A 20,676-nucleotide genomic window follows, 5' to 3' on the forward strand; every position below is an offset into this window, starting at 1 on the left:
GACCAGACGCACTTTTGAACTTTGAAGAGCATAATCAGAGCAGATTGTTCTTACTATCACTATCTGTTTTCAGTAGAGGCAATATTTCTTAAAATGCAATGCAGTGGAAGACTTATGTATGAGCTCACATAAATGAAATATGAAATAAGAGTAAACAAGCTTATCTTTAAGGTAATAAGCAATTCATGGTTTACCACTGTAACACTGAAGTTAGTTGAACTTTTTTTTTCTTTTTTTTCCTTTTTTTTTTCTTTTTTTTTCTTTTTTTTTTCCTAAAGTCTTTAGGTTAACTTACATTGCAGTTTCTGTAAACCTACAGAAAAACCTCCACACCAAATGGTGTTCAGTCCTTCTGAGAACTGAAAAATCTTCAGTCTCCCTGTATTTCATCAGTAGGAGGTGATATATTGCTGCATATAATAATGCATACTGAAAGGACCCTTCTGTAACTGGGGAAGCAAATACATAATTTACAAAGCATTGATATAAAAGGTTGTGTGTGAATAATCTCTCTCTACCTTATTAGTTGTTTGCTAATTACAGAGTGCTTTCTTGAAATATCCTGGTTAGAATAATCTGAAATCCTGGTTTAGCACTAAGTCGCACTGGAAGCCGTGGATAGGTGTAGAAAAACTCTTTAATCTCTTAAAAAAATAATACAGCTGTGTTTATCTTTTTGCTTGGAATGGCTTTGTTTGTATTCCCTCATAGATGGTGATTTTTCTTTGTGTCTTGGCTGACTAGCCACTGAATAACAAAGGTGGATGGTGTAGATCACCTTCCACTGGGGAAGGCAATGGTAGTCTAATGATTTCTGAGACGTGACCTACTGGCTGGGATTTATGGACAAGACTGTGTCAATAGTTTGCACAATATAAGGGGTTTTTTATTATTGTTTAATCTGTTGTTCAGTAGGGCTAACTGATACCGTACTGTAAACGAAAAAGAGGAATTTTGTAGAGGTTATTTTAGTAAAACACTGTTTGGTCTGACTGCTTCAGACTGAGACTGGATTTGGATGCTTCCCAACTCAGCTCATTTGATCTTAATACAGCTAAATAGGATTTGTGTCAGTTTGCATGGAGAGAGGATGTAAAGCTGTCACTCCAGAGACAGAACTGTGCTCAGGACAAATGTGACAACAGCCTTTGGCATGTGTGAGGAATGATAGCATGACCTCTTGGGAACCAGTTTTAGTTTTTGATGGGTATTTGACATAGGTGCTAAATATTTATTACCTGTGCTTGTTTGCATGTGTCTTGTCTGCATGGCATACGTAAATAAGATGTTGCTTGGCAGACTTCATGCTGCTGTGTGTGAAGTCTGACACACTGGTCATCAGTTGTTTACAAGTAAAGGTTAAGATGACAGAAAGCAGAATTTTGGCAACACCTCCTCCTCTCTGCTCCCCCCCCCCCAACCCACTAAGCTAAACCTTTATATGAAACTATTTTTTAACAAAAATTATGCATGCACACACAGAGCTTATGGATCATGTTTGTAAGTTATTATTTCACCGTAAACAAATAGTAAGTCCATTAACACTAGAACGATAGTGATTTTATATTTTAATTATATACCAAAGTGAAGTGCCAGAAGGCTAGCTGTATTCCCAACTCTGTGGTAACATTTGATCACAATTAGTTGTATCTGATGCATGCTTACCATGCTCAAAATAAATTTTAGTAACAGTCCTGAAAATAATTCTGAAATGAGTATATTTGTTAATATAGACACGTTAATATATAATTTAACACAGACATTCTGCCATGTGTAACAGTTACAAAGTAACAAAATCTCTCCAAGATAAGCTGTAAATATATAACTTGTACCCAGTTCATAAGGGTTTATGGCTAGGAGTTCATAAGCAGTTCAGATACATTATTTCCACCTAGTCTGCACAGAGGTTCATTAGATTTTACAGGTAGTGAATTATTACGTAAGGAAATACAAAAAAATGCTATCTAATCCAAATCTTGCAGTGTTATTGGGAAACAAGTGAAATGCTGAATAAACTTACTTGCTCAGCCTTGCATCTTTTCATTACTGGAGTGTCTGTGTGCTCTCTGCATTTTTCCTAGATTCCTGGTGCTAGTTTATTTCTATTTGACTCATTGAATGGATGGTGTTTGAAGTGAAATATATCCTTTTGTAAAACAAACCAATCCAATAAATTGTGGTTAGAACAGCATGGCTGCGGGCTAATGAACAGTACTTACCGAAGGAGGAGGAAATGTGATCTCTGGTCTATAGAGCTGTTAATTTGATCTGACCTCTGAGCATTCTTGATTACTTTATTGAGGGTGGATTTTTTTCTTTTTTTTTTTTCCCTATTTTTTGTTTGTTTGTTGTTTTGTTTTGTTTCCTCTTGGGGGAAAAAAAACTTAAAGCTTCACAAGAAATTGAGTGAGCTTTGCAGCAGAGCATTTGATTGATGTAGTGTCACACAAGAACTTTTAATACTTGTATGCATGTATATAAAACTGTGTTAAGAGAAGACAGCAGTAAATGCAGTCTAACACCTTCTGGTGCTAAAGACAAAATATAAGTGAATAATATTTTGAGGCACCTTTTTTTTTTAACACCTTTATTAAGGGCCTGTGTTCAGAAAGCAGAGCATAGTAATGAAATCCAGTAATGCCATGCTGTTGAGGGGGAGGTGTTATTGATGCAGAGGGCCAATACGTAAAGGCGATTGAAGGACGGGGTAATAAAGTCCCACTGCAACAGTTAAACTTGGAGGGGTGGGGAAAGAAGGTCCCTCACTAAATAGCATAGAAGGAGATGGATTAGTCAGTGGTAGAATGACTGTTCTATTGTCCGTGTCATCTGCAATGCATAGGGTGTCTCTAACAGAAAGCATTAATAGAATGTACTAGTGAGATCTTTCCTTGAATGTAGGTTACGCTTGTCTGTGTCCAGGAGAGAAAAATTCAAAGCAGAACCTAGGGAAAGGTTTTAGGATGATCAGAGGCAGAAAGCCTCTCACGATAACAGGGTATTTAGCTAGTTTAGCCTGGTAGAATTCAAGGAGTTACCTCTTCCTTCACCTGTATAAAATGCAAGGGGTTCAAATGCCAAAAAGGAGGAAGAATTGCTTTAAGTGGAATTTGTGATTTAAGTTAAGTGTGTGTGGTGGTTTTTTTTGTGGGTGAGTAAGATTTTTTTTTTTTTCTCCTTCCTTGTTGATCATATTCAAAGACTATTCCAAGACCTAACATCCCTTAAGATAAAATTTGACAAGGGCACAGTTTAATGCTGCTGCCTGTAGGAGTGGGGAACTGGCACTGATGTCTCAAAAGGGTTTTCCCAACTGTGTTGTTAATCATGTGCTAGTGTGTGCTAGGCATGAAGTGGTTAGACAAGCCCTCCATACCTATTTGATGTTGAATATGCATGTATTCTGAAAAAAGAACTTCAAGGCAGCATGCAAGCCTTCTGCCAAACCTTTATCTGTCTGTGAACAGATATGACATTAAATTCAACAAGTTTTCAATAAGCCAGCCTAAAAAATATATAAGTGTAGTGACAGGAATTTATTTCGAAATATAAACAATTAATAATTGTTCTCAATTTATTCTTGACTGTGTCTTCTAACTATATCTAGTGGTTTGATCTTAGTGCTCTTCACAGCAGATTGCTATAACTGGACTGAAGTAAAAATACTTTTCATATCCTTAAGTGCTCATAATTAATTAAAATACTCTTAACTTAAGGACAGCTATAGATTTAGTCAAGAATAAAATATTACCCTTGTAAGCATGAATTGCAGTACATTGGGTGATACAGTGTGTGGTGTACTTAATGCCAAGAGATGTATGCTCACTTTGGTGCAAAATGGAAACCTAAGGAAGCTTCCATTTGCCAAATGTAAGAACTCCCACTCACTGCTGCAAAAGAAAGGTGGAGGATTCTGAGTAGTAAATTTAGGGAGTAGTTGACAGATGACTAAACTTTTAAAAGAATGAGTTCACAGTTTTGCCAAAAACCTTATTTACTGCATGATCTGAGTAAGCATTTCCGAGGGCTGTTTGTTCTGGGGTGTTAGCTGCTGCAGAGAAATCAAGGGTGTTAAGTGTTATGTTAGTCACTACTTAAAGAATTTCTTAGCCTTCTTAAAGGGCAAAGGGGGGAGATAAGCCTTCCTGTTCTGCTCCCTCCCTCCACCCACATGAGCATCTTCCTCTGTCCCTGAAAAAAGCCATAGTTATGTCAGGACTTTTTGAGAATAAGACTTCTTGATGACCACTGAAGATTCCCACATCAGTGTAGTTCTTGTTTGGCACACTGTGCCCAAAGAGCTTTTTGCACACTGTAAATCCCATAATCACTCGATTGACCTTGATGGAAGGCAATGCTGCCCAAGATCACTGAACCACACTGCACACTGTGTTAAGTAATGTACTTTAGCTGCGTTGTGTGCTTGCTTTGAAGCCTGGTTTCTGCCACGGATAACATTTAGCCTGTAAGCCAAGAAGTACCCTCTTTGCAGAAGCAACAGAAATCTCTGGCTTTTACTGAGCAGCGTATGAGATCCTTCCCCCTAGGAGAGGCGAAAATTGTTGCTACATGAGGCTGGAAACAAGGCGTAGCTCAGTGTAACAAGCTAACCATATTGCCTCCATATTGCTCATCTGTTCAGATCCAGATTTTGTTTCCTTTCTAGTTTCTTCTTCATTGTGGGGGAAATTTACCTGCCTTCCCTGCAGCTCCTCTCATTCTGTGAGAGAGTGTGAGTAGCAGCCATGTGCTCAGCTGGGGCTGATGAGCACCTGATACTAACAGCCGTCAATTAAAGTAGAAATCCAGAGTCTAAGAATTAATGTGCAGGACTTCTAGTCGAGTAAGCAAGAGAAACTGTTGCTTGAAGACCACGGAATTGTGTTCGGCTACCTACTGTGTAGGCTCAGTAGAAGAGGTACGGGCACCCCTATACAAGGCCTGTAGCCTTCTGCTACCTTTGGGAAGGGAGGGTGGGATTGCCCTGTTTGAGAGAGGGTTTGTGTGCATTTAGTTCTCCCTCTCTGTCATGAACAAGTGCTGTAGCTGTTGTGTAAAACTCAGGTGTCACTATCACCATCTCTTCCTCCCTTGTTCTTGCATGAAAATGTCCGTGTTCTAACCTCGGTGTGAAATGTGTGTGAGAAAAGGATTTTCCGGGGGTGTGAGTGGATGGCAGTCCAGTTGATGAATTTGAGCAGGGTTATGAAATGGCCCTAGAGCAGCTCAGTTCTACCAAGAGACCACTGCTCTGCAGATGCAAGGAGCAGATCTGTGAGCTGCCTGCTACCTGAAGAATTAGGGATTAAAGAATTTCTCCCTTTGTACCCAGGCACCTGAATGTAGCCTGTGTAGCCCAGTAGGTGACTTCAGAATCTGTACTGTAAGATCTGGGCTTCAGAGTTATTTGAGGGAGCTAAAGTTATTCTTTAATATCTAGTTTGAATACACTTAGCTTGCTTAACTTTTTGTTTTTGTAGAGATAAGCGATTGTGCACAGTGGTGTTAATTGGTCCATGGATTTGCGTAATTGATATTAGGTGATCTCAGTGTGGGAGAGAATAGTTTTTCCTCCTTAACAACTGACACAACTGTGCAGGCAAACTCTTGAAAAGTACTTTTTCTACCCCCACTATGCTCAGGGACTTTGGGAACCACTGGGGTATATTTGTTTGCCATCACACTTCTAGGTTGAGGGGCCTGTGAAGAGTTGCATCTCAGAAGCCCTTAAACTATTTTGGGGGATAGAAAGGGATATTTTGCTGATCCTTGCAATTGCTTTTCCTTCATGATCTGTAACTTCTCAAGAGCAATATCTTGGTGCTTAGGTGACATTCCAGGACTTGCGATGCCCTGCCTTTATCTGGGAGCAAATAGTACCTGTTGCATACTGTTTGAAATACCTCATTGGGAAGTGGAAGCGTTGTAGTGTATTTCACATAGATCAGGTTATCAAACTATCAGAGGTGATCACATCACATAATCCCACTCATAAATTTCACAAATGCCATGTGGTATGCTCCACTGAAGTCCATGAGGTAAAATGAAAGAGGCTGATCTGGATTAGGTGAAACAGAAGGATGGGATATCAAACCAAAAAAATCCCTCTCTGACAAATGGAGTTGTATCTAGAATGCAGAATGAACATGCATCATTACTGGGCCTTGTGTGACTTGTTACACTGCTATTTCTCCTTAAGTAAGTGGAGTTCATTTTCCTTCTGCTCTTTGATGTTTATAAGAACATGGCTGCCCTTGTAGGTCAGGCAGAAAGCCCTTGTAGCCTACTATTACACCTCTGATGTTGGCCAAAAGCTGATGCCTGAGGAAGAGTATTTCAAAGATACGCACTATTGCTTTCCTCTGAAGTATTGGAGGTTGAAAGGTCCTATATAATGAGTTACTAAATGGATTTCTGTGAACTTGTCCAGTCTCCCCTTGAAACCATGTGAACTCCAGCATTCACAGTATGCTTTAACAAAGGCTGTCCTAGATAACCTTCACGTTGTTTGGAAAGTTATCTACAAAACTCCTTGCTAGAGTGCTATTTGATTTTAGTTTTTTTTTTCTTGTTCATGGGGTTGATGCCCTGTAGTTATTCTGTTGGTAGAGCAATGAATATACATTCCTTCTCTACCCTGTTTGTGGAATTCATGAATTTATATGCTTCTATGTCCTAACCTCAGTTAATTTTCTTCCAAACTGAGAAGTCCTAGTTAGCTTAGTCGATGCTTGCATGGTAATTATTTGAACATCCTTGAGCTTCTTCCAGATCACATCTGATGGAAATACTGCTTTGCATCCTGTAATGTCTCCATTGGTAAAGAGTATGGTTATTGAGAACATTTCTTCAACAGTTGTATCTTGTATACCTTAAAGTCTCAGGTCATAGTCCTGTGAGAGAGTAAGTCATAGATGTTCCTTGTGTTCAGACAGCCCACCCTGCTCCAATGTAACGTGCTGCTCTTCCACCCCAGAAGAACAACCTTGTGCTAGGACTGTTCATACAGGATCTATTGAAAGTGTTGAGTGCTGTGTGCTGACAGTCTGTGTTGTTGCCTGGGCTCCAGGTGAGTAGCCATCAGACATTTGGCTCTTTGTAATGGCTTAGGGTTTTCCATGCACATTGTCCTCTAGAACACATCTCTGCATAAGCATTGGAATAAAAGACACCAGTATTGGTGCTTGGATTCAGGGAAAGCTCTGAGGTTATTATAGCTTTTATTTGCATTATTCATGCCTTCAGACCCTGCCCCTGCTTGTTGTGACTTGCTACTGTGGAGTTCAGCTTTTGCAGAAATTGTTGTATGCCTCTCGCTTCCAAGTGAAAAAGCCAAGCAGAGGTAGGAAATGGTGTTTGTGCTTTGGATCAAGACTATAAGACATTCAAGTTGGTTTTTATTTTCCCTTGAGGGGATTGCCTTAGTAGCTGATGTGTGAATATTAGAGATGTTAAATCATTTAGAAGGCTCTGAAATTATATCAAAATTTGAGATCTCAAACCTCTATATTATCTGCACTTGGCCCCATGCTATGGTTTCTGATGGAAGACAGCAAAAGATCTGATTCATTCTGGATTCTGAGCGACATCTTGAGATAAACCTTATTTGCGGATTGGTTGTGGGGCTTGCTTTAAACTTCATGTGTAAAGCCTTAGTCTTGCAACTTCATTATGTTTAATTAGATGCAACAGCTGTCATGATAAAACAGGCTGTGTATGAAGGAGTTTGATCCAGTGGCCTCTAGCTTCCCCCTGTGTTTATCCTTTATGTACAAAGGACCTATTGTTGCTGCAGTCTGTGTTCCTAAATCCATCCTAACATCCATTGAGGGCAAATGGCACATCCAGGCAGTGGTGCTACGTTGAGCCTGTTGTCACTAGCTGTGGGTTCCTCCTCTAAAGAACAACTCCTGCTTGTACACATATATTCTGAAAATGCTAATAGAGTATTATGCAGCATCAGAGAGTCTTTAAAGTGAATCTTAATGTATTTCAATGAAACATCGTAAATACTGCTGCTTCTTCCTAGCATCCTCTGGGTTCAAAGTAAACCATTCTTACATCTCACGTAGAGTGAGGGCAAGTGTTTTGCATGAATAACATCTGGGCTCACAAAGAGGATGGGGCTTTGTTCAAGGGCAATATCCTGGGGCCTTTCAGACTTACACTGCATTGCTTTGTCTTGCCAGAACATAGGGCTGTCCCTAGGTAATTTTACCTTTTAAAAAAATGTGAATTTAAAAATTTTTAAAAGGCCTCTGTCAGTTTTTCAGCTTCTTCTGAACTCTAGACAGAATAGTGCATCTTGCTTGTTAGGAAGGAACTTAAGTTGGGAGAAACTTAAGTGGGTGAAGATTTTTCTCTGTCAGGAGTACTCGCTTGGTTTTACTGTTTAACTGAGCAACTACTGTTAACTGTACAGAGCTGACCAGAGCTGGAGAATGCTGGAAGTCTGACTGTGGCCTAGACGTTGAGGAGCCAGGGCTGTCATAGATGCAGTGTCACCTGTGCTAGCCACACCTGCATGAAATATTCATGATCTTCTAACATGCAGAGCATTATTGCTTGACCTAAGATAACAAACTGAATTACAGCCGTGGCTGCTTCTTGACTTTTCACACAGATGCCTACTATGCAGTTATTACATGCTGACAGAAGAGATATCAGGCTTTCATTAAGGGAACTGAGATAGGCATGTAATTTAGTATGGCATCTTCTGCACATTTAAACATAAAAAAAGTTTGAATTTGCATTCTATTATTATCTTCATGTTTAATTATAAGGAAGGTTTCATGCTGTCTTACAAAGAAGAATAAAGTGACCTGGCTGCAAAACCAAACTCTTCTTTTGGGTTTCTTGTGACCTGTTTGTGTGTGCCAGCAGGGAGGGGGATGTTTATTCTGAAAATTCAACCCGCTTTGTGAAAACTGGAATTTCTGGATGACTCCCCAGATCTGGGTATTCAAGGTTTTCCTGCCCATATCAGTCCCCCCACTCCACTTAATCCAGGAGATAGCTTTCAGATTTCATTTAAAAAATATTCTTGGCTTCCCCTCAAAGTACTTTATTTCTCTTCAGAAAAACTGCTATGGAAGATGTTGTAAATCTCTTTCACTATACATGAGAGCAGCAAATACTTGGGCTGCTATTGCCTTGAGTAAACTTAAAAAATTTCAGTTAAGTATAGCTGATATAGTTATTGCTCTTTAAATACTGAGGATTAGTATCCCCCAAAAATATGGTTGTATGAGCTGTTGCTTTAAAGTTGACTAGTAGTTAAGGCTAACAATCGTGCTGGACAATTTTAAGGTAACTACTAGCTTATAGATTATTATTTACAACTGTATTTACCCTCAGTGGTATTTGTCCCTCTCCTGGGAAGGTGAGCAAGGTTTTAAGGAACAAAGACCAGCCTACTCAGCTCTAATTTTACGTGTTGCAAATGCAGCAATACCTAACTGCTTCTTAGACTTGGAGGAATTCCATTGGAACGTGACTTAATGTTCCCATTTATTTGCAATGAGGAAGCAATGTTTAACACAATGAGAGCTGAAATGGAATTCATCTTTCAGTTCACAGCCGGGTCTTTTTGATTTAACACGGTATGCTGACAAACTGGGTCAGTCAAATGGGTGCAATGAGCTTGCCTTGTCAGCCAAGGGAATGCCAATGAGGCCATCCCCTATTCATGTTTTGTGAACTGATGAGGCTGTTTTCTTCCTTGTCAGCACACTATGTTCTGCAGTGGGCAAGGCGAGGCTCATGACTGTTGCCCTGTGCTGCTGCTACCCTCTCTGAAATGCAAGGTGTTGGGCAGGTAGTGTGCAAAAGCTTCTGTCATGGGAGCAGGGGAGGAGCATGTGAAAGGTTTTCTTCGGTGTTTTGCTGTACATCGCTTTCCCACTCTCATAGTAAACAGATTCTCCTTCCCACAGAAGGTAAATGGTGGGTCTGTCATTTGCCTTCTTGTTTTAGCTTCTTGAAGTTCCTCTAAATCATAAAAATGTAGCACCAGAGAGGACTTGAACCTGTGTTGTCTGAAGGCTGCACGGAGGTGGTTATATAGTATCCTAATATCTTACCACTCTAGCAATTATTGTTTCTCCTCGTGTTACCAAGTTTGCAATAAGAGGCTGGGTTTTTTTGATGTGTTTTATGGTTTTTTGGATTTTTTCCCCCTGTTTTTGTCCATGTGGGCTTAAAAGTTACTGTCTTGTCTATAAACACATCATGCTTTAGACAGGTCCCATTTGGAAGAGATCAGTGACATGCTTAAAAAATCGGTTTGAAACGAACAAAACCCCCACAAACAAACAAAAAAAACACCCCAAACATGAGAAACCTCAACCCGCAACCAACCCAGAAACACCTGACCTGCAGACTAGTGCAGACTTTCCTTGGTTAACTTGCCCCCTTCCAAAAGAAGCATTCAAATTTGGGTGACAACATTCCACCTAGCAAGTCATCAGGCAAGCAGAACAGAATAGTCACCTTTTGTAATGCTTCCGGTGACAAATACATTCAAGAATGTAATTTTCCCTTCTGTGTAATAGCATCACACCAGGAAATGTGGTATTTTTCTGGGGATTATGATAGACCACATCCTTGTCTACAGTCCTGCTATGGAGCTATTGTTTGCAAGCTTGTACTTTGTTCATCTTCTCCTCTGGTCCATTCTCACCTCTCAAAGTGTAACACCTGTAACTATTTTTCAGACCTACCAAGATCTTTGAATTCCAGCCCTGTACTCCAAAAGAGTTTCTTATTTGTTTTTAACTAGGTGCTGTTTGTGAATGTGTAAGTCTTCCAGGGACTGTGAGAATACTTAACTTTGTTTTCTTACTCCCTCAATCCCACCACACTCACATCCCATTTTCAAGACCTTGGCCTGACATGAGAAGGTCCGAATACATGTCCCTGCAGTAGTTCCAGCAAGATGAAGGTGCTGAGCCCAACTAGGAGGGAAGTTGTGCTTTGGCAATCCTGCAGCAGTGAATAGAATAGAATTGATCATTTGCTTTACACTGTTTCCTGTTTTGAACGAAGCTGTGGAGAATGTAGGTGCACAACTTGTTTGGTTGTAATTTCACATGGCTCAGATTTGTGGTCCCATATGACATAGACTAGGCATACAATATCAAATATGTTACTAGGTGATGGTTGATCCATTAGGCAGATTTCTCTGTCAGAGAAGAAACAGAATTGGCTCCAAGTGTGTTCTTGACATGTTGGTGTTCATAAGTACTAGAGAACAATATAATAAATTGAACTAATATTTCTGCAGTTCATGCTAGTTACCCTCTCAGAGTTGTCTTCTCCTCTCCGCAGTGTCTGAACTGTTGACTTGAATCTGTTGATTTAAGTAACCTGTGGAGGACAAGAATGCAGACACTGAAGTGTTAGCAGGTCAGCTCTGAGCTCTGGAGCCTTTAGGAATTTTTTCCCTATACAAAGGTGAAAATTTTCTGAAAATAGTTTCCAGGAGCTGGGACTACAGTTACTCCATTAATATGTTTTGCTGTTGGACCTGGCACCAATGAACACTACTGAATGGAATGTGGAAGAATAGAGAGCAGTTTCAGTGCCCTTCTGATGCTGCTACATGAAGTTGTTTTTCCTATTACCAGATACTTAATCGCTACGCGCGTCTCTGAACAGCTCTGGTTGCTAAGGTCAAAATGAGATTACTTTGTCCATGCAGATGCATTGCGGTCTGGGCCAAGAAGCTTGTCTGTTATTTATTCCAATAATAGTTTTTGCTTGTGTGGCAGAAGAGTAGACCTGCAGAAGTGAGGATGCAAGCTTAATACTACTGCTTTCTTAATACTATCATTAATAACACTGCTTTCTCTTATTTGTTAAGACTTCCATATTCCTGAAGCACAAGTGCATCCATATGCATATACTCTGTGTATGTGTAAGAAAGCTTAACAGCCCTGCGTGCTGTTTCTCATAGTACGTGCTGTGCAGGTACAACACTTAAAATGTGGTTGATCTGCTTACTTGTAGCTAGCAACTTGCCTGGAATTTCCAGATGTCCTGTGGCTGAAGAAAGAAGGCACGTCTACCTAGGGTGCTCCACTGTGATACTGCTAATTGCCACCACTTGGAAAGATATGTCACTAGCATTTGCACTTGTAAGCCTACTATTTAAGAGACTGGTCTTTATCCCTCCTTGGAAAGAGGAAGAAAACATTCTTGAGAATTGTCTGAGGCATTTAGAACTGCCTAATGATAATAAGCAACATGGTTAAGGACCGGTTTATCCTGTGTATAAGGGTAAAAGTTGGTATTTACTGCCCTTTATCTTATGTATTCACTGAAAATCAATGGTATGTTCTTTTAAATGACTCACACAACTTCATGGTTTCACTGAACTATTTTAGTATGCAAGTGAACTTAAGGGTTATTACATTACATGCGTTAGGGTGCGAAATATTCACGATGGCTTGGTGTGTGTGAGAGCTGTGGAGTTTTTTTCTGTTCTGCCTTCCCTTTCCCCTTCAGTGTAGGATGTTTTTCAGTGGAGCTGCAATATCAGGAGAGGGATGGTTAACTTCAAAAATACCATACTGCCTGCAACCAGAGACAGATTCTGAACCAACGAGCTCAGGATTCAGACATTAGGAAAAAAATGTGCATGCGTGGTGTCCAACACACCTGGAAATTGGGTGTTTGTGAGAGGAAGAGATTGAAGAGGCAACATCATCTTGGGTTCCTATCTAGGTCTTGGATCTTCCACAAAGATGTTGCCACTCGGCTGGTTGGCGGTGTGTTGCCTCCTTAAGAGACAGTGTTTTCTGAATTTTTTTTTCAAATGGCACTTTAATTTTCCAAGTTAGATACTCTAGTAATGTGCATGGACTCTGAAAGGGTACCCTGTCCCATAGATTGGTCTACTGACTTAGTATTAGAAGAGATGTTGTCTTAGCAACAACAAAAAAAGTAGGAACAAATGCATGACTTAAGGGCATTCCTAAAGCACAGAAGGTTCTGTTCTAACTACTGTAACTTCTGATACAAGAACTTTCCTTAGTATTATGATCATTTAAAATACATTTTGTAGTTCCCTCTAGTTCTTTCATCTTACATCTGTTCTCTTGTTCCAGTTGGTAGTGTAGCTAACATGTTACAGTCTATCCCAAACAGTCCGAAGTCATGGAACTGGTGTTCAGTCTTTAGTGTTCTAAATTTTGCAGCTTCTGTTGAGTCTTATTATTTATGGAGAGTTTTTCATTTTAATGCAAATGACATTGCCTCTTCAACAGCATGCTTTTTCCCCTCTGGATCCAATTTGTTACCAATTTTATGCATCATAGCACAGGGGAAGAGGAAAAACTGATGTTCTGTAGTGTTTTTGTATGCACAAGCAAACCTTTTAAGGCCCCATTTGTCATTTTAATTATGTTAGTCTTGGACATAAAAGGTTAATCATAAAATCATAGAATGGTTAAAGTTGGAAGGGACCTTAAAGATCATCCAGTTTCAACTTCCAGAATTATAAAGTGTTATGACACTGGCCTATCGAGAAGAAAGTTACATCTTACTGTTTAAGATTTTTAGCATACTATGTGCTTAAATGGACATAGTTTTTAATATAAACCCTTATTTCATATGTAACAGCCGTGTGCTCTTCTCCCCCCTTCACACTTATGCTTTTAAAAAATTAGAAACTGTTTTTATTTTGGTTATGGCTTCAACTTCGTCCTGGGTTACTGCCAGGATTTGGTAGGGATCTTAACAAATGATCTGCCTTGCCTATGCAGGTTAAGCAGGACTTCACTTGTGAAAGTTGTCTTAACTGTGTCTTGCTCTTTTTGTTGCTCATGGAAATTAGGTTGAGTTGTTCCCTGTTTTCCTCCCCAACCATACCTTGAACTGGTTAGCACCTTGGGTGTTGATTTAATCATCTTGGAGCCATGGGAAGTTTCATGTGGTCTGAGCCGAATGAATTCCAAACTGATCATCTCTCAGTGTAACAGGCATCACAGTTTCTTCAGTCTGTCTAAACCAGGGTTTTGAGTGGGTTAGGCTCTGTTTGCCTGCTTTACTACCAGCTTCTGTGGCTAAAAGGTTTTGTGGAGTGGTTGTAGGTCATCCATTCAGAAACCCTGTTAAAGCCATTATGTTCTTCTTGAAATTAAGGATAAGGTTTGGAGATGAGAAGCAAGAGGACTTAATATGGCAGGAAGGAGACTCAAAGGATTTTCCCAGGCAGTCATCAACTCATCGAAGGGATGGATACTTGAGGCCCTGTTTCTTCTTGCTCTGCCTGTCATGTGGCTAACAGTTTGTCTGAGAGCATACCATGGAATTCCTCTTTGTCCTGCTGGTTATGCAGTCCTTTAAGAACAGAGAAGTTAATCTTTACCACATATCCCAAGTGTCCTTGAAAGCTTTTTGGATAACCAAGTAGTCATGTTCCTGCATGCTTCTGGCTTTACATGATTGAAGTGGAAAAGCAGATTACTACAATTTTGGGTCTTAATACTAAAATAATTCTTAAAATATGTAGCAGCGAAATGGCTTTAGCACTAAATAGCTCACTGTGTAGCTAATCCTTCAGGAAGGGGTGTGTATCCAGATGAGTCTTTTAGGGTTGCAGTAATACAAGATATTCCCCTAGACTAGGGAGGTTAATTTTTTTTACTACCAGCTAACTACAAAGGAGAGATAGAGGAAAAGACACATACTAGTACCACCTGGAATTCTGTGCTCAGCCAGCATCCATACCCTTTTAAGTTCTTCAGCTTGTAAAGTGATACTTATTTTACATCCACTGTGGTGTTTCATCCAGAAGTACAAATAATTTGCACAGTACAAGACTGAAGATTGCAAGCATATGTTGTCTTGAAGTGGGTAGAAAGGGATTAGAATATGATTAGGGATTTATTGTTGAGAGGGATTAAGCAACAGGTGTTTTTTAAGGTCACATCTTTGAATTGCAGCCTTGCTGTTCCAGAGAATTTGATATCTGAACTCCCTCTCCTTTCCTACACTGGAAACACTGCTTGGGAACCCCTTGGTTCTTAACGCACAGGAAGAAAACCTTAAACGTAATTTCATGTTCCATTATGGATCACAAATGCTACAGTTAGGTTTTCCAAGAACTCCCTTTCCCATCTTGCTTGTTCTTTGATATTGCATTTAGAGATTTATTTTTTTTAATTTCTAATTTAAGGGACACTGCTCTAAAAATATAGCTTGAAAGAGAAAGGGCACTAAGTCATCTTTTCTGGTTCAATTCTGGGGTTCCATGACTTGGAAACTGCCTTCAGTCATCTTTCTGTAAGAGAGTCCTCTGTCATCTGAGAGAGAACAGGAGGAGGAAACGACTAGAAGATACTTGATGCCTTCATAAAATCATTTAGTTTGGAAAAGTTGTCTAAGATCATCAAGTTCAGCCATTAACCTAACATTGACAGGTCTACCACTAAACTGAAAAAGGTTGGTTAGACATATAGCATCTTGCTGAAAAAGGAGTGCAAAATTTTCTGATGTGTTTGATTAAAACTAGCTTAGGCAACTTGTTTTATTCACAGTTCTGTATTAAATGTGACATTGTTTCACCTGACATTTATCCTAGAGTTTAAATATGCATAGTTAAGTGGCTGGGAACTGCTGAAGGTCAAAGCTTTGTAGTGTGAGTGATTCTATTCCTCTTCTGCCTCTTACCTCTCATTTCTTCAGATGAAGCAGCCTCTCCTGGTCTCCTAGCTCTGGCTTTCTGTAAGGTGACGTTTACAAAATGTTGGGAAATTGAAATGAAATGTCATCTGCCTGTAGCTTACCTGTTGTCCGCCTTGTGTTTACATGTCCACTTTTTCTTCTTTCCTTTAAAATACTAAGCTACAAATCCAGTTGTTAGTAGAACTATACTACACAATCATCCAAGTTTGGGTTTTTTTAGTTTGTTTTGCAGGGGGGGGTTTGTTTGTTTTTTGAGAAGTAGTATAATATTGCAATCAATATAGCCTACTGTAGTCAAGACAGTTGGAGATAATCCTTTCCCGATTTGCCATTTTACTGGTCCTTATGCTATTCCCTGCAAGCTTAGTTGCTGCTCTTGCCTCCTGATTAACTGCTAATAGACTTTTTCTAGTCATTAAACACTCTTGCCTTCTGCATTCAGTAGTAGCCTCTGCCTTGCAGTCTACTGCTGTTGCAGTAAATCTGGTTATGTTGTTTCTTCACTGACAGCAAGAGCTTAGTGAACTCTTGCCCTTTAGTATCATTTAGTACCTGTTACTGCTGGGTTTATGTGCTGAGTAGATTTTTATGAGGGAAAGAATGAATGGTTATCAGGTTAATGCTGATTGCTTTGTAAGAATAATCTGCAGCCTTTTGCCTTTAAAACCTCAGATTAATTCCATCTCTAATATAAATGGAAGTTAAATTATAAGTCTTAAATTTAATTTAGTCATTAGGGCCTTTCGTAATCCAAGGGATGGCCTGGAGGCAGCTATACTATGCACTCAGAGTAGCTCTTAGTCCAAGAGGGTTTAGGCCTGGAAAGGGTCAAGTCTAAAATGCCCTCTTGTTTAACCAGAAGATCAGTCCAATCCTGTATTGAGTAGAAAAACCTGCAGAGCAATCTGGATAAGATGGCAAAATGAGTGCCCCAATTAAGTTTGCTGGTGTGATAACATAATTCTAATTGAGGCTTAAGTGTGTATATTATAGATGTGAGGGTAGTGCATCTAAGCATGGAGACTACTGTACACAAAGTACTCTGTTAACACCTAGAAATAACAATGCTTTTTGTTTTTCTCCTTAGATCAATGTTCGAGTTGTTACTATGGATGCAGAGCTGGAGTTTGCCATTCAGCCAAACACTACAGGCAAACAGCTGTTTGACCAGGTCAGTGAAGTTTTGGTGTGGGCTCTTACTGTTTAAGTTTGGAGTACGTTTCAGATTATAGTGTTTACTTAAGACTGGATTCCAAATCTATTTTCACTCTACCTCCTAATCAAAGGCCCTCGGTCTGAACTGAGATCTCTAAACTCCATCACAGTAAAAGAAAAAAGCAAAAACCCTCGGAGGTATGTTATACTCCAGTGAAAACTGTTTTCCATGTTGGGTGATGAAATGTCACAAGGGATCTAAAATGTTTGGACAATATAGGTAGCATGTAAAAATGCACTTCTTGCTTTGAAATACAGCTTAGTTCTTACACTGTTCTTCAATTCTAAGGTTGAAATGTTGCCTTTGTGCGTGGAAGTCTTTAGAATCAGATCTTCAGATGGCTGAAGAAGGTGTTGGCATGGCTACATTAATTCAGAAGCTGGGTTGGAGGTAGCCACTTGCCACAGGTGTTTGAGTTTGTCACACTGCTGAAAAAACAGAAGAGTTTGTGACCTCCATGCAGCGTTTGTAGGCAACATGCCTTATAAGAAGCCCCTGTGCAGCAGGACAGAGCACAGATTTGCACAGTCAGCCTTCAGGATTTCCAGGAGAGTGGAGGGCATGAGTGGCCAAGAGTCTCCTCCCCTTGCTGTTATTCTTCCTACTGCATTAACAAGTTTAAAGATGGACCTACAAAGATCAGATAAAGGCAACAATGTGCACTTTGTAAAACTTTATTATTGTCTTAAGTAGCTTGTTGTTCTAAAACTGAAGCAAGGCCTAGATTCAGCAGAAAAATTTTACGTAGTGCTCTGAATTAAAAAAAAAAAAGAAAATACTTGCTTCTAGCCATTTCTGCTGTAGACCTGAAAACTAAGAACTGATTTATGCAAACTTCAATTACATATTTTAAGCTGTTTACAAGCTGTTAGAGCAGCTCCTTTGTACTTCTCCCCCTGTATCTGCTAGCCTTGATAGCAAAGGGTGGTTGAGCTTTAACTCAAGTAGGCAGTACTGGCTAAACAATGTCCATTGGTTGGTCCTAAGGTTTTGTTGGTACAATTTCTTGTTTCAGTGAGTTAACTAGAACTTGCTAGGCCTTAAGGCAATTGTGCATTAAGAAGTACTTAAAAAGAAAACCTAAAAAAAAACCACAAAGCAAACAAACAGCCCACAAACCCAACTAAGAAAAAAAAGCCCCCCAAAAAACACCAACAAAATTCAAAACTCGTAACAAACAAACAAACAAAAAAATGCTTCTAGTGGGTTCTTGAAAGGAGTGAAAGGAGGAAATCAAGTTCTAATCACTGCAGATCTTCACAGTACAAAACAGAGTTTAGCATTAAATCTAACTTTAATGCCTCTTGATTACTACTGATGTGGGCTAAACATCAACTATTCATTGACTGGAAATCTGCTGAAGCACATATGAAACCTGCATTTCTATGGAACCAGTGTTTGGCATTTGACCTACCAGAGAAGGGCCAAGATGATTAGAGAGATGGAGCCTTTCCTATGAGGAAAGGCTAGAGGATTTGGGATTGTTCAGTCTGGAGAAGAGAAGGCTTCAGTGTGACTTAATTGGCCTTCTAGTACCTGGAGGGAACCTACCAGAGAGTTGGAGAGACACTTTGCAAGGGCATTTAGTGACAGCACAAGGGGGAATGATTTAAACTGAAAGAGAGTAGGTTTAGATTAGATATTAGGAAGAAATTTTTTACTGTGAGGGTGGTGAGGCACTGGCATTGGTTGCCCAGAGAAGTTAGAGATGCCCCATCCCTGCAAGTGTTCAAGGCCAGGTTGGATGGGGCTCTGAGCAACCTGGTCTAGTGGAAGGTGTCCCTTTCCACGACAAGAGGGTGGAACTAGGTGATTTTTAAGGTCCCTTCCCACTCAGTCCATTTTATGATTCCATTCACTACTGATCACTCTTGCATCATGGTAACTTCTTCCCCCAGTCCCTTTCATGTTAATCCAAAACAGAGAGCTCAGATCTCATCTCTGAGGGTACAAAAATCCAAGTGACTAAATGACAGTTTTTTAAAAGCAATGCCTTAGATTAGACTGTAAGTATGTTCTATGTTCCTTGTGACAAGTATTCAAGAAGGACTTTTCCCCCTCCTATATATTAATTAATGTTTATATCTGTTAAGAGTTAGGGTCATATCTCTGGCAGAAGAGAAAATACTTTCTAGACCTTCAGCTGAGAAGTTAAAATTCCTGAGAACATGGAAAAAGGCGAGATGTTTCAAATTCAAGATACTTCTATTTTAGCTTGCTGTCTAGGTACTTCAGGATTTCTGAAGATTGCTTGTTGCAGCACTGTTGAGATAGACTATCACCTCATGGAGATTTCATCCTTACATCCAATGGCTTATTTTTAAAGCCTGTGACTGAAAATTCTTATCCATATTTCACATCTTGTTGTGGTGCACTTCTGCATATCAAGAGAGATTAAGGTAAAAGTGTGCAGCACAAAAACAGTAAAGGTGAATACCATATCTTTAACTGCAACTCTTCTGGCATCCTCTCTTCACTTCTGCTGTAGAAGCCTTTTATTAGGCCCTTATCTCTGGTGGAGTTTACACTCAGATTAAGCCTGTGGAGGCAACAGGTTTTCACAGGTATGGGGAGTGGCCCAACTTGAACTGCAGAACTACTGTGGGGGTGTTGAAGCAGGCTATTTTTAAAAACTACAAGATGATTTCTTGGCCTAGCTGTCAGCTAGCAAAACTACTCTGGCAGTGTCCTTGTTTTTCAGGCTTTGCTAGCATAACTGTATCCTGCATGTAAGAGGGATTATAGTTCCTTTTCATAGGAGTGGGAAAATAGTGGAAACCTGTGAATATTGAGTTCAGCTCCACTCAAGCCAGACCTGTGCAGAGTTTATCCTGCAATGGGGACTGAGGTGTCCCAAGAAACAACACAGTGGACTCTACAGCTGGCTGGAGAACCTCCCACATAGTCATGTGCTTTCTTGACCATGAGTAAAAGAAATTCAAATGGAGGAGAGTGTGCCACTGGCATTTTCTGGAAGTCAGTGCATTACTGAGTGGAATAGTCAGACTTGAGAGTTGCTGCTTCATGTGTTTGAGGAAGCGGAGGTGGTGTCTCCCATCTTGAATATAATGCCTTGGTTCTTATTTCTTCCTTTTTTTGCTATGGATGAAGTTTACAGAGCATTTTCCAGAATACAGTATGAAAAACTCTTTGTTCTTTGTATTGGAACTCAAACTGTGAAGTTTAGCTTAATACTTTCTCCATTCTTGCCTTTAGGTTTCGGGAAGAACTTGAGTGGTCATAACTTCTGCAAGCTTTCTAGCTCGATTTATGGAAAAAGTGTAGTTTTTCTCTTGTAACAGACATTCAGAGACTATGACCTGAAAAATGCTTCATTTACGCAACTCTTCATTTTAACAAAGTTGCAACACTCTTTTGTGCAACAGGAAGTACTATGCTTAACATACCCCTGCTTTTCTGCTAGACTTCATAAAAATACATCTAGCTGTCAGAAAACTTGTCTCTTCTGTGAGGAAATAAGCCACTTGGAGGGAGGAGGGAAAATGAATTTTAGTCAAGTAAAAGCTGAAGTATTTTCAGACCCCAGCTCTTTTTAAAAAATTGTGGAAATTGGTTTTTTTTGTTTGTTTGGATTGGTGGGTTTTGTTGTCTTTCTGCTTGTTTTTTTTAATATAAACTAGTTAGTCTTAACTACCACAACACTGTTTCTTTCAAGTCTGCTCTCAAACCATAGTGTCTCCAGCAACACTCTAAATGTGGAGGGTGAAACAGATCCTTGGTTGAGATCTTAGACTTGTTGAAGCACATGT

General features: G+C 39.7%; 1 protein-coding gene across 4 annotated transcripts in view; it reads left to right on the forward strand.

Moving 5' to 3' along the window:
- EZR (ezrin) overlaps positions 1-20,676 on the forward strand; it is a 37,943-nt gene that overhangs the window by 1,173 nt on the left and 16,094 nt on the right. For 3 of the 4 annotated variants that reach the window (XM_027751464.2, XM_039387417.1, XM_039387416.1), the window contains exon 2: positions 16,778-16,861. In XM_027751464.2, the coding sequence (XP_027607265.1) occupies positions 16,778-16,861 (84 nt within the window). Of the gene's footprint in view, positions 1-16,777; positions 16,862-20,676 lie in introns of those variants that run through there. The other variant, XM_027751465.2, reaches the window with a different exon arrangement.

Source organism: Pipra filicauda, unplaced genomic scaffold (genome assembly GCF_003945595.2).
Source record: "Pipra filicauda isolate LSUMZ 115617 unplaced genomic scaffold, ASM394559v2 scaffold55_size4083901_pilon, whole genome shotgun sequence".
NCBI lineage: Eukaryota > Metazoa > Chordata > Aves > Passeriformes > Pipridae > Pipra > Pipra filicauda.